This window comes from Muscardinus avellanarius (assembly GCF_963383645.1).
Source record: "Muscardinus avellanarius genome assembly, chromosome: 4".
In the NCBI taxonomy this organism is placed as follows: Eukaryota; Metazoa; Chordata; class Mammalia; order Rodentia; family Gliridae; genus Muscardinus; species Muscardinus avellanarius.
This window is the reverse complement of record NC_137789.1, coordinates 9,983,293-9,996,265: the sequence shown is the minus strand read 5'-3', so window position 1 is coordinate 9,996,265 and position 12,973 is coordinate 9,983,293. Positions and strand designations below refer to the sequence as shown.

Genomic DNA, 12,973 nt, shown 5'->3' with positions numbered 1-12,973 from the left:
CTTTAAAATTGTTTGGACATATTTTAAAGAGGCAACTAAGGAGAAACTAGATGTTAATTTCCAAATACGTGAAGCACTGCCTTTGAAACACTGACTCCAAACTTTAGTCATCAGGAATCACTTCTATGATCTCTGCCATATCCTGGAACCCACTTGCTTTTAGTTACTTAATATTTTCTTCCAGTTGTCTCATTTTAGGCTTTCCTTTTGAAGGAAACTTTGTTGCTTAGTTAAATGTCCTAAAGAGAAAATAAATGTAAAAATTAAGTACAGTGAAAATGTCACCTTATTGAATATGGGCTTGATAGTAGTAGAGGAAAAGCTCTAAGCCTGTTTTTTGTTAAAAAGAACTTTTGAGAAGCTAAAGAGAGAAGAGGGAGTGCTGAGAATCCCATAACTATCAGGGCACTAAATGGAGTGGCCTCCCTGGTTCTATCAGGATCATAAAGGAATCAGAAGAGGGGCCACGGCTTCGGCCCTCATGTCATTCATCGCTTATATCTGCTGGTCATAGCAGTATCTTCAACCCCATCCCTCACTTTGGGAAACATTGCTTTAGGCCTGAGAAGAGACTTGCCCTTGCCCCCATGTGCTTCAGAAAAACAGGCTATAACCAAGAGATGGAAACCCGAAAAGACACATAACGTGTCAGCCTAAATCAGGCATCTCTGCCGCAGCAATAGCGGAAGAGTTACCCTTCAAAAGGAAGGAGAGTCTGGGCATGGTGGTGCATGCCTGTGATCCCAATACTTGGGAGGCTGAGTCAGGAAGATCAAAGATTGGAGATCAGCCTCAGAAACTTTAGGGAGAGCCGAGATTCTCAACAATTTAGTGAGACGCTATTTTAACATAAAAGGTAAAGGCTAGGGGTGTAGCTCAGAGATAGAATGTCCTCCCTAGGTTCAATCTGAGAGAGAGAGAGAGAGAGAGAGAGAGAGAGAGAGAGAGAGAGAGAGAGAGAGATGAGCAGGAGGGAGAGAGAAGAGGAGGAGGAAGGAAGAGGAGGAGGTGCAGGAGGAGGAACAGGAGGAGGAGGAGGAGAGGAGAGGAGATGAGAGTTAAAGTTTGGAGATCCATCATACACAGTAGTTAATAACAGTGAATTGTATACTTGAAAACTGCTAAAAGAGTAACTGTTCTTACAAGAATGCTAATTGTGTTAGGCAATGGATACATTAATTAGCTTGACTATTTCACAATGTATACATGTATAAAGCCATCACATTGTTCCTAGTCAGTATATACAATTTTTGTCAACCACACCTTAATATTTTTAAAAAAAGTAATGACATTATGAAACAGGCAAGCCTATAGAAAGTCGATTAATAGTTGTCAGGGGCTGGCAGAGAATTGAGAGGATTGCTAATGAATATAGGATTTCTCTTTGGAGGTGATAAAGATATGCTTTGAAATAAAAACTTCAAAGTGGTCATGGTTCTACATGGTTCTACAACCTACCTTGGGATTATAGTAAAAATCACTGAATTCTACCTAAAAGATGGTAATTTTTATGGGATGTGGTTGTGTCTCATTTAAAAAGTAATGAGAATTCCTTGTTACTCTATGGGCTTGTGCCAATTGATCAGGGATGCCAAGAATGTCAATATGGCCTCTCCTTGGTCTTCTGAGTGAAGATTCTATAGTAACAGAGTCACCAGAGACTTCTTGAAGGCTTCAGGATACTTGGACTGACTGCTTTTCAAAGTGTACATCAGTAGCCATCTCTGTTCTCTTATCTCAGAACACCAGGGGTCCTCTATCTGCAAGCCTTCCCTCAGTGGGTTACAGGGCTTAATGGCACAGGCTCAGATTCTTAGGGTAGAATCCCGGCCATTCTAGTCCCTAGCTGTACGTCATCCTGAGAATCCTTATTCTGTCTTTGCTTCCCTCTTTGGGAAATGGGAATAAGAATCATAAGTCTCTCTTAGGCTTTGGATTTGTTGGAATCGTGCTGGTCTACAGAACTCATTAGTATTAGGATCATTAATTCTAGGGCTTGTGTTAAATTCCAGAACTTTTCCCGAGCTCTACTTTCTGCTCAATTCCTTGGTTTCCATAGGTAGATTTCTTTATTCCGGAGAGCTCTACTGCTTCTCAGGTTGACTTCCCAACCATTATCTCTATATACTTTATTACTCCAGGACTTCTACATCACATTTACAAATGGAACTGGTTAACTTTCTATGGCACATAAGTATGTCCAATTCAACTCATAGAAAATAGAATTTGTTGTTTCTTTTCTGAGCTCAATCTGTTCTTTCTATTTTTTAAGAGCTTATACATATTGAGAAAAAATACTAGGTCCTGTGCTAATATGGTATTTCTATGAATCATTGCATTTAATCTGCACAAAATCTATTATTTTTGTTTGTATATGAAGAAATGGAGAATGAGAGAGGTTGATTCCCTTGTCCACAAACACTCAAGTAGGAAAAGGTGACTCCAGACCTTGAATCCAAATCCATTCACCTCAAAAAAATCCACCCTCCTCATTGCTCTGCCTACTCTCCAGTAACTAGCAGAATTCTTCATGCAGTCTCCCAAATTAAATACATCATTTCCTTTCATTCCTCCCAGTTTCTCACCACTACATCCAATATGCCGCCAACCTTTCAATTCTACTTGGAAAAATAGTCTTGAAGTCTTGGCCGATCTCTATTTCCAGAGTCACTTTCCTAGTGTGCGCCTGGGTTTCAGTGGCTTCTGAGTTCCCCCTGGTCATCCCCCACCCACTCTTCATTGCAGGGGACTGCAAAGGTGACTGAAAATTCAACTCTGATGTGACACCACCCTGCTGAAGACCCTTGGAAAATGACCTTGATGGATTAGCTAAAATTCAGACCCTTCCACATCACATAGAGGTTCTCTACCCATCTACAGTCTGTCTTTCCACATGCATTCCCCATGTCCTGGTCTCCTTCTTCTCTTCCTGTTTTGCTTATACCTCTTTTTTATCATGGGTAACTAGAATATATTTGATTTAATTAATTTTTAGGATTTTATTGGTGCATTATAATTATACATCATAGCAATATTAAGAATGATACATTCACATATGCATACAACATCTGTTGGCGTGTTTTCCTGTTTCCCATAGCTCCCCCTCCTCCTTCCCTGTACATGCTAGTGAGATTGGCAGTGATGTCTTCATTTAGGAACATAATTTAGTCTTTTTCTTTCCTCAAGTATCCATTTGTTCCTATTAAGAAATTGTCTTCATTTAATAAGCACTTGTTTTATTTTATGTGAATCAGATATTACATACTCACACCCACATGTCAAACATGGTGGAATCTTTATGGAATTATCTGTATGTCTATTTCCTGATCTATCTTTCTTTCTTTCTTTCTTTCTTTCTTTCTTTCTTTCTTTCTTTCTTTCTTTCTTTCTTTCTTTCTTTCGGTGGTACTGGGGTTCCTGGAAACCCTCTACCTCCGGGCTACATTCCCAGACCTATTTTATATATTTTTATTTAGAAACAGGGTCTCGTAAGCCAGCAAGGCTGGCTTCGAACCTGCGTGATCCTCCTGTCTCCGCCTCCCAAGCTCGGAGATTACAAGCGTGCGCCTCCACGCCCGGCTTATTTCCTGATTTTGATTATGTTATATAGTTGCATAAATTGTTACCCATGGATTAAACTTGATGAATGGTACACAGGACCTCTCTGCACTATTTTTTTTTTATCATGTGAAGCTTTGTAATTTCACATGAGTTTATAATTACTGCAACTCAAAAATTTAAAAAAGATAATTCAGTATTTCAGCTTTGAATTCAGGGATCAGATTGAGAAAAATAATAGATATATAAAACTTTACACTAAATTATTATTAATTGTTTTGTGGTGCTGAGGATGGAACCAGAGGCTTATAACCTTCCAGCTATACTCCTAGACCCAGACCTATTTTCTATTTTATTTGGAAACAGGGTCTCACTAAGTTGCTGAGGCTGGCTTCAAACCTGTGCGATCTTCCTGTCCCAGCCTCCCAAGTGCTGGGATTACATACAAGCGTGTGCCACCACACCTGGCAACACTAAATTATTATATGATCATATTGCATGACTTGCCTTGCTTGTTCTTTGGACCTGGCCTATGACATACATGATAGATTCAATCTTGGAAAAAAGAGCAAAACTTTTACTTGTAAAAAGTAAAATCTGGGCTTTCAAGTAGACGGTCTCGGGTTGAATTCCAGCTCTACTGTTTATTTTTTATTTTTATTTTTTTATTTTTTTGGTGGTACTGGAGTTCCTGGAGGCCCTTCTACCTCCTGGCTACACTCCCAGACCTATTTTATATTTTTATTTAGAAACAGGGTCTCCTAAGCCAGCGTGCGCGGCTAGCTTCGATGCTCCTGTCTCCGCCTCCCAAGCGCGGGGATTACAAGTGTGTGCCACCACGCCCAATGCCAGCTCTGCTGTTTATAAACAAAAGGAACTTGGACAGGTGACTTAATCCTGAATCTCAGTTTCATAATAATTATAGTAAGTATTATAATATGACCTACTTTTTAGGATTTGTGGACTATTTCAACAAGATAATGCATGCAAGCAAGGTAATACATTTAAACAAGACAGACCTTACAGTGCTCAGCATATAATACACCCCTTAACCTCACTCATCTTGTCAAAGCCCCCATCAGCAAGTCCTATTGGCTCTGCCTTTGGGATGTGTCCAGAATCCTATCCCTCCTCCCCACCAGCCTTTGATCTTTTGAGTTCCAGCCACCATTAATTCACACCTGGACCATTCCAGTGGCCTCTTAGCCATTTTCCTACTCTGTCTCTCATACTTACATCTACACTGAACAATGCAGCCAGCGTTAACTTGTCAAAACGTTACTTCTCTAAACAGAATCCTCCAAAGATTTCTTCTACACAGAGTAGAAGGCAGAGACGATGAGACAGCTACACTGCTCTCACCCTTCCTCATGTGCATTCTTGGTGTTCATGGCTCAGGGCTCCTCCCCTCTCTCCCCCTGGTTCATGCACTCACTCAGCCCCAGGCAGCTTCTTGGCCCAGGGCCTTTACATTCACAGGTCTTTGCTTGGATTCCACAACCCCCACACCCCAAGTACTGCTCAGCTGTTTGACTTTTGCTTTCACATCAATGCTCAAAGTCCTGCTCAAAGACACAGGTCTGTGGAAGGAGCATGGTCCACTCAGGAAACCCAGGGCAGATGGGGGTGGTCAGACGGAAAGGAAGAAGATGAAGTTAAAGATAGGCCCTGGGACGGTGCAATTGCCAAGGGCATCATGCTCAGAAGGGCCACACCCTTGGCCTAACACTCTGCTTGCAACAGAGATGTTGACATTATTAAACATTTTAAAATAAGGTGATCTGAATCTTATTTTTCACTGGGCCCTGCAAATTTAGCCAGGTATTGTTGAGAAGTAGGAGCGACTTAAAGAAACTTGAACATTATGTTGAGAAGATATAACAAGGCCATATGTATGTTTTGGAAAGCTCGTTCTTCTTAAAAGATGGAATGGGGAAGCTGGAGATGTCATTCCAGCTCAGCCCTGCCTAGCAACCTACTCATTCTATAATACCAGCTGAGGTGGTAGTTGCCCCTGAAACTTTCCCAGCATCCCCCATGCTGAGCTCACCTGCCTCCCCTGGCATACCTTTGGGCATTCCCTCAGAATACTCCTTATAAATCTGCTAGAGTGCTCAAGGCATTGTCTGACAATTATTTACAATCATATTTCTCTTCCTTTCTTAAACTGTGAGTTTTCCAAGGTTAGAACCATGACTATTCAGCTTTCAAATGTGTGCTTAGTGTAGTGGCTGTCACATACCAGGTAATTAGGAAATTTTATCAGTGAATGAAAAAAGGGGATATGTTTATTTACATCCTTGTGTTTATATACATATGTTTGAATATATCTATACATAAAACATATTTACATATATTTATATTGTATACTATAAATGATTTATCTAATATATCCATATGTTATCTATTTCTACAGAAATACATATATGTATATATTTATATATACTTTTTAAAAAATAAAGAAATTGAGACTTAGCAATGTAACCATCCCAATGTATCCCCACTAGGACTTGAGTCCTGAATCCAGTATACTTTCCCCAATAAAGGTTTTCTCAATCTGACTCCAATACAATTTCTCCTCCTATGTCGCATACAGAAAAAGAAATGCTGTATATGTGCCAATATTTTCTGAGTATTACCAACTTATATTTTACCCGGTTATGCCAGGCTACTTTTCATGACACGGACATGTTTGTGTTTCAGTGGAATAAGTCATATAGAAGGAGTTTCAGCTAAATTTTAACAGTGGCCCATCCTCAGTATGGAAATAACACTGGTCCAGACCAGATGGCCCTCACTGTGTAGGAGATGAAAGAACATTTCCCTGGGGAAGGTGAGATTCAGACTCACCACTCTGGTTGCAAGGGTACATGTCCAGCCTCCTGATGCCCTCCTGCCAGTCATCCTCACTTAGGCCAGAGTCAGGGTCACTAAAGACACTTCGAGATAGCCAAGGCTCGGAGCTGGTGCTGAGGTTGAAGAGAGAAGAAAGAGAACGACGGAGTCTCTTCTTCTTTCTAAATATTCTGGGAAGAAATGAAAGCGGCCTGGTGAACACCACATAGCAGGTGCCTCAGGTTTGAAACAATATGTAGTAAGATCGACTGGTGGAGAGCCGTCTCTGCAACCCCAAGTCCTGTCACTCCATTAATCCCCCAGAAGCTTCTAAAACTTCTGGGTACCAGGTTCAAGGATACAGAAGACAAAACCGTGTGTACACAATGGTCACAATCTATGAAGCAAGAAAGACTAGAATACTGCAGGTACAGCTAAGGCTTTCAACAAATTTGTTCTGTTCAGAGTAGATTTTTTTTAGTAATTTACATAGATAAACTACAAATATTATCTCATTTTTGAGGTCAGGAAACCAAGGCCCAGTGAGGTTAAGTTCTTTGGCTGAGGTCATCCAGCTAATAATTAACACAGCTGAGGTACAAACCCAAACTCTACAGTCTCTGGTCTTGATCTCCATGTTCTGTAAGGGTATGTGCTCTGCAGGAATTGCCCAGAAGGTGCCCAGCACAGGGGAGAGCATCACAAATGGAAGCAAAGTCAGCTTTCTGTGAGAAGTGAGTTCTAAGCTTCCTGAGATGACCTGCCTTGTGCATTGAAGGACAAGGAAGTCTCCTATTGGGAGGTTGAAAAAGTAGAAGAGGAAAGAAAATGAACTTTGTGTTCATTCTGGGTAGGAGGTAAGAGTTAATGTGAAAGCAAAGGAAGACCACTTGGGAAGCCTATCAAGGTGGAGGGAGTGATGGTGACCTGATTCAGTTTGCATGTCTAAATGATCCTTGGCCACAGAGGATGCTTGGAGGGTGATGACCTAGAGGCAATAACTTGTTATGTGTCTGTCTGTGATGTGCCAAGCCCTGTGCTAAACACTTTATACTGATGAGGCATGTTGAGGGTCTGAACCAAGGAGAGGTAGTGTAAAGAGGAGTTGGGGTACTTTTCCCATAATAACATTTTTGCCCTTGGTGGAGAGAAGGTGGGGTCATCCACATCTGCTATGAGAAGATGCATTTAGAATTGTTGTTTTCCCTTAGTGTTTAAATGAATTGTAGCAATCTTTAAATATGTATTTTTAAATCATCCTGATAATTCCCAATAAGGATGATTTGGGGCCTTAGAGAATACTTGGCAGTTTCTGGAGAAATTTTTATTTGAAAGTCAGATCAGGGGAGGGGTGCTACTGATGGGTGGAGATTAGAGATACAAGTACGCATTCTATAATGTACAGGACAATTGAACACAACAAAGACTCTTCTAGTACAAAATGTGAGTGCAGCTGTGGATGAGAAATTCCTCTGTATTTTAACTCTCTCTGTTATCAATTTTAGATCATAGCAAGTTGAGAAAAACAATAGAGTTCATGACAATAGAGTACTTTCTTGTGAAAAATAATTAAATTTTAAAAATTTTTATAGGTTAGAAGATGAGATAATCTTGAATAAGCAGTAATCAGAGCATTTCTATTTATATAGGGTGGGTACTAATCAAATTTGAGAGCAAAATATATGGGTAAGACATCTCTAACATCAAAAATAGCTGTGCAAGGTGGGATAGAGTTAAATGTGGGGGTTAGAAACTGACTTTTCAAAGATCAGACAACTTGGGTTGGAATTCTGGTTTTACCTGATAGCACCATGGGCTTGGGAAGTTACTTAATCTCTCTGAACTTAAGTATGTTAATGGGAATGGTGACAATAGAATCTAGATCATAAGGTCCCAGCACAGGAGTTTGGAGAAAATGAGTGTACGAATAAAACAGCTGGGACAGTATCTAACACATAGCAATAATCAATGAGTGACATTTGTTTTCTTCACTTATTTAACAAACATTAGTAATAATGATTAAGATGAAAGAGAGAAAAGAAAAATGAACAAAACCTCTCCTTGAAGGGAAATGCCTAGGCACATTACCACTGCCTGGAAAATATACTGGAAAGCAGGCAATCCTTACCTTCAGTTCAGAAGACTAAAGCAACCAACTGCAGAAACCTATAGGAGGTGATGGTGGACTGTGTGAACTTAGTGGCCATGAAGATAAAAAGGAGGAGGGCAACTCAACATATTCTCAACAGTAGACTAACCCGGTCCTACTAGTTGTGACAGAAGCAACCCACTTACCTAACCAAGTTCTCCTTGTAGATAACACTGGTCTGGGAGGGGTTCAGAGTTATGTTGCCCTCTTTGTCACAGAGGAAGCTGTCCTCAGTCCAAATGTAGTAGCCATTGGTGAGGAGTCTGCGACTTCTCCGACAGGTATAGTGGGAGCCGGTCAAGGGATCTGTGGAGCAGCATTCAAAGGAATTCTCACCATCCAGGAGGTCGCAGGTGAAGCTGGAGAGAGAAAGCAGAAAGCCCTGAGGGTCTGTGTGGTGCTGGCAGTCATCCATCAGTCCCATGTCTAGTCACTGTATTGGCGTCATGTCTATCATTTACCCCTCTACCCCTCAGGAATGTTCCTCTGACCTGGGCTTCAATAATGAACCGTGGTGTTCAGTGCCCCTTTCTAATTTAAACTTTGGTGAAAACACGATGGCTAATTAGTATCTTCACCATATGATGAACCTTTGCTCTTGACATTCATCCATTTTCTTGGATGGAGATACCGCGAAATAGCTTTTCTGGGATGTTGGAAGCTTGAAGTTCCCTTCACCCCCGTAGTCTAAAGCCATATGCCACATCTTCACTCTTGTCACTATATGAGAGAAATTATAACTTTCTTCTTCTTTCTGTTTTCCATTTAAGAGCCTTGTAGCTACTTAAAGAGAATGCCCATGTCCTGCGTGGTCCTCTTTTTTTCATGCTAAAAGCCTTCCAGCTCATTTAACTCAACATAAAGGGCACAATGTGGTTTTAATCCCTTCACTATAACACAGTGAATGTCATTCTTTGAGTATTTCTCAGATCTTGAAGTATCCTTTGTTGTATCATTCCAAGCATGTCACCTCTCTCATTATAGAATCGTGTCTTTAATGATAAAGCTCAAGTCATATTGATCTGGCTCTATTCTTTTTTTCCCAGTCACTAAAACATTTTCATACTATTGAATTGATTGTCAATTTCTAATCTTTCCTCCAAATGCTTTTTTTTTTTTGGTATGTGGGATTGTTCTATTTCTGAGCTATACTTCAGTCCTATTTTTTTTTTTTTTTAAATTTTGAAACAGAATCTTCCTAAGTTGCTCAGGGCCTCACTAAATTGTTGAGAATGGCCTGTGATGGTCTGTGCCTCCCAAGACTGGTATTACAGTACTGCTGGTGTGTGCCAGCAGCCCATCTTCCCCTATATACTTAATCATACATTGCCTCCTAGACTTTTGGACAAATTTTATCTTAGAAGGTCAATATATGGATTGAGGTAAGTTTACACCTCAGATTTAAATTCTGATTCTGCTACTTGCTAATGGTTTATTCTCCCAAGATTTGGCTTCCTATAAATTACTATCTGTGCAAAAAGGGTTATCCAAAACCAACCTCAGAGAGTTTCTGTAAAGATAAGATGTCATCATTTCATGGAAGGCTGTTAACATCTATATCTTCCAGAGTTTAAGTGCTGTAAGATAAGTTTGTTGCCAATTATTTGAATAAGCTTATAATTCGTGCTCTTAGAGCTTGTGGGGTGGGATTCTGATTCCACCATACAACACTTTTACAAGAAATCATTAAAATTGTTATCACTGGTGTTATATCCTTAATTCAAATCATTGATGAAATATTGAAATCACTAATGAATTCAAATCATCCATGAATAACAGGTAGAGACCTGAGATGCAGAAAATACTAGGATAGATTCTTTCCCAGATATGCACTGACCCATATCATCAGCACATTTTGGTTATTATTTTTCCTATTACTACATAAGAAAATGAAGCCTTCAGTAGACTAAGTTAATTGTTAAAGATCTCAAGGCTTATTACTGGGAGAAGCACAGAAGGAAAAAAAAGTCGGCATATTTCATCTTCTTTTTTTCTTTCTTTTTTTTTTTTTTTTTTTTTTTTGGTGGTACTGGGGTTCGTGGAAGCCCTTCTACCTCCGGGTTACACTCCCAGACCTATTTTTATATATTTTTTTAAATTTGGAAAGAGGGTCTCCTAAGCCAGCGCGCGCGGCTGGCTTCAAACCTGCGTGATCCTCCTGTCTCTGCCTCCCAAGTGCGGGGATTACAAGCATGCGCCACCATGCCCAGCAGCATATTTCATCTTCTACCCTGTTCTTTTTCCTTTACACAATCCATTTCACTTCCTTAGGAATTAGCAGGCCTATGGCAGGCTATGCCTATAATCCTAGCTATTCACGAAGCTGAGGCATAAGAATTTCAGATTCAAAGCCAGCCTGGACAATTTAACGAGACCCTGTTTCAAAATAAAATTTAAAAAAAGGGCGGGGATGTTGCTCAGTGTTAAAGCACTTGCCTAGCACGCATGAACTTTCGGGTTCAATTGCCAGCAAAACAACACACACACACACACACACACACACACACACACACACACACCACATACACTCATACAGAATGAGGTCCCTTATAACGCACTGGAGTCCTGAACCTATATTTCTATCTGCTCTCTAATTTCTGGGATTTCAATTTTTAACATTTATCAGTTACGTTCTCGTTAACCTATGAGCATCACTCTGTTTTAAAGCCCTTGACTTTGTTTTTCTTCACTTGATTATAAACAAAATGGAGATGATTTTACAACGGCCACATTACAGTAAAAAGACAATATCAAACATTTAGAGGGGATAAAATATTATCTCTTGATCTTGACTCACACTTCAATTCTGCTATAATAGTTCTGGGAGCTGATTATTTTTACAGATCACTTTCATTTGGTTTCAGAGCTCCGACCTTACATGAATTCCAGCAACTTGTCCATTTTCCCAGTGAGCAAATGCCTTCTTGTCCTGAGAGGTGACCAAACTAGTCCCTGAAAGAGTCTAGAGCACCAAGACTGGTTGCCATTGGTGAAGGGCCAAATACCACTGGGGCCTTTGAAAATTTTATATATTATTATAATTATTCACACATCAGGGGATTGTAAAATATCTCATTTTTCCATGTAGCTCTCTCATGCTATACTGAATTATTTATTTTTCAAATTAAAATCCTATGTACTACCAGGTATGATACACACCTGTAATCCCAGTTCTTGGGAGGCTGAGACAAGAGGATGAAGGACAGCCTCAGAAATGTAGTAGGACACACAGCTACCTAACAAGACCCAGTTTCAAAATAAAAATAAGGTTTAGCTCAGAGGTTTAATGTCCCTGGGTTCAATTCCAGTACCAAAGAAAATAAAGAGCCTACGTACTATTAATATATCTGCTCAAGTTATTAAATATTATTTTAATAGATATTATTTATTGAGCATTTTCCATGGGTCTGGCCCCATAGATTGTGATTTGTCTACTCTTCATGAACCTCTCTAAAAGCCAAACATCATTGTTCTTCTTGTACAGCAGGAAAATATGAGATGTAGAAGGGCATATTACTTAGGTATTTTATGTATCTAAATGTGGCAGAGCTGGGATGCATACCCTGGCTGATTTGACATTTAAACCTGGATTCTTCCCACATGATCCACTCATCCATCCATCCTTAGCTGAGTCACCTGGTGGCATGCTAGAATTTACAGGAAGGGGAGGATGTAGCACCAATGCTTGATCCCTGTATCCTATAGACATACTTCACAAAATGTGGGGGAGAAAGTCTAACTGGTGCTTGCATAAGGAATGATGGAGACAGACGATGAGTTATAAAGCATAAAGGACATAAAAGAAAAGAAACTCCACTGCAGTACTTGAACAAAATAATAGAATCTACTTGTATGAGCGAAGTGTAAAATCTGGATAGTATGTACATTCATTCAAAATAATATGTCTCAGTTGGCACACTCACGTAATCCTAGTGCTTGGGAGGCTGAGCCAGGAAGGTTGCAGGTTCAACGACAGCCTTAGCAGCTTAGTGAGGCCCTCAGCAACTTAGTGAGACCATGTTTGAAAATAAAATATAAAAAATGTCTGGGGTAGAGCTTAGAGGTACAATGGCCCTGAATTGAAACTCCACTACTACTACTACTACTACTAATAATAATAATAGTAATAATAATAAGTAATAGTAGTAGTAGTAATTAATAATAATTATTATTAATTTTGCTCTTGAAAAATGAGGTAAAAATGAACATTTAAGAGACTATTGATTTGAGAAAAAGTAACAATCCACAGTACTCAATATAGTTTTTTCACCCAACAAAGAAACAATTTATGCCTGCCTACACACTCACATTAAAAGATTGTCCTTAGATTAGGCAAATCTTTATTCTACGTGTGCATGGGACTAAAAGTATATAACCACATCAAAACTGGATGATAGCTGGAATGATTTATTTATTTATTTATTTATTGTC

General features: G+C 39.6%; 1 protein-coding gene across 1 annotated transcript in view; it reads right to left on the bottom strand.

Moving 5' to 3' along the window:
• Positions 1–12,973, bottom strand: part of TMEM71 (transmembrane protein 71) — a gene marked incomplete at both ends in the record, with an annotated part of 39,476 nt that overhangs the window by 25,007 nt on the left and 1,496 nt on the right. The window contains 2 exon segments of the mRNA XM_080694714.1: positions 6,409–6,584; positions 8,689–8,901. Of these exon segments, the coding sequence (XP_080550840.1) occupies positions 6,409–6,584; positions 8,689–8,901 (389 nt within the window).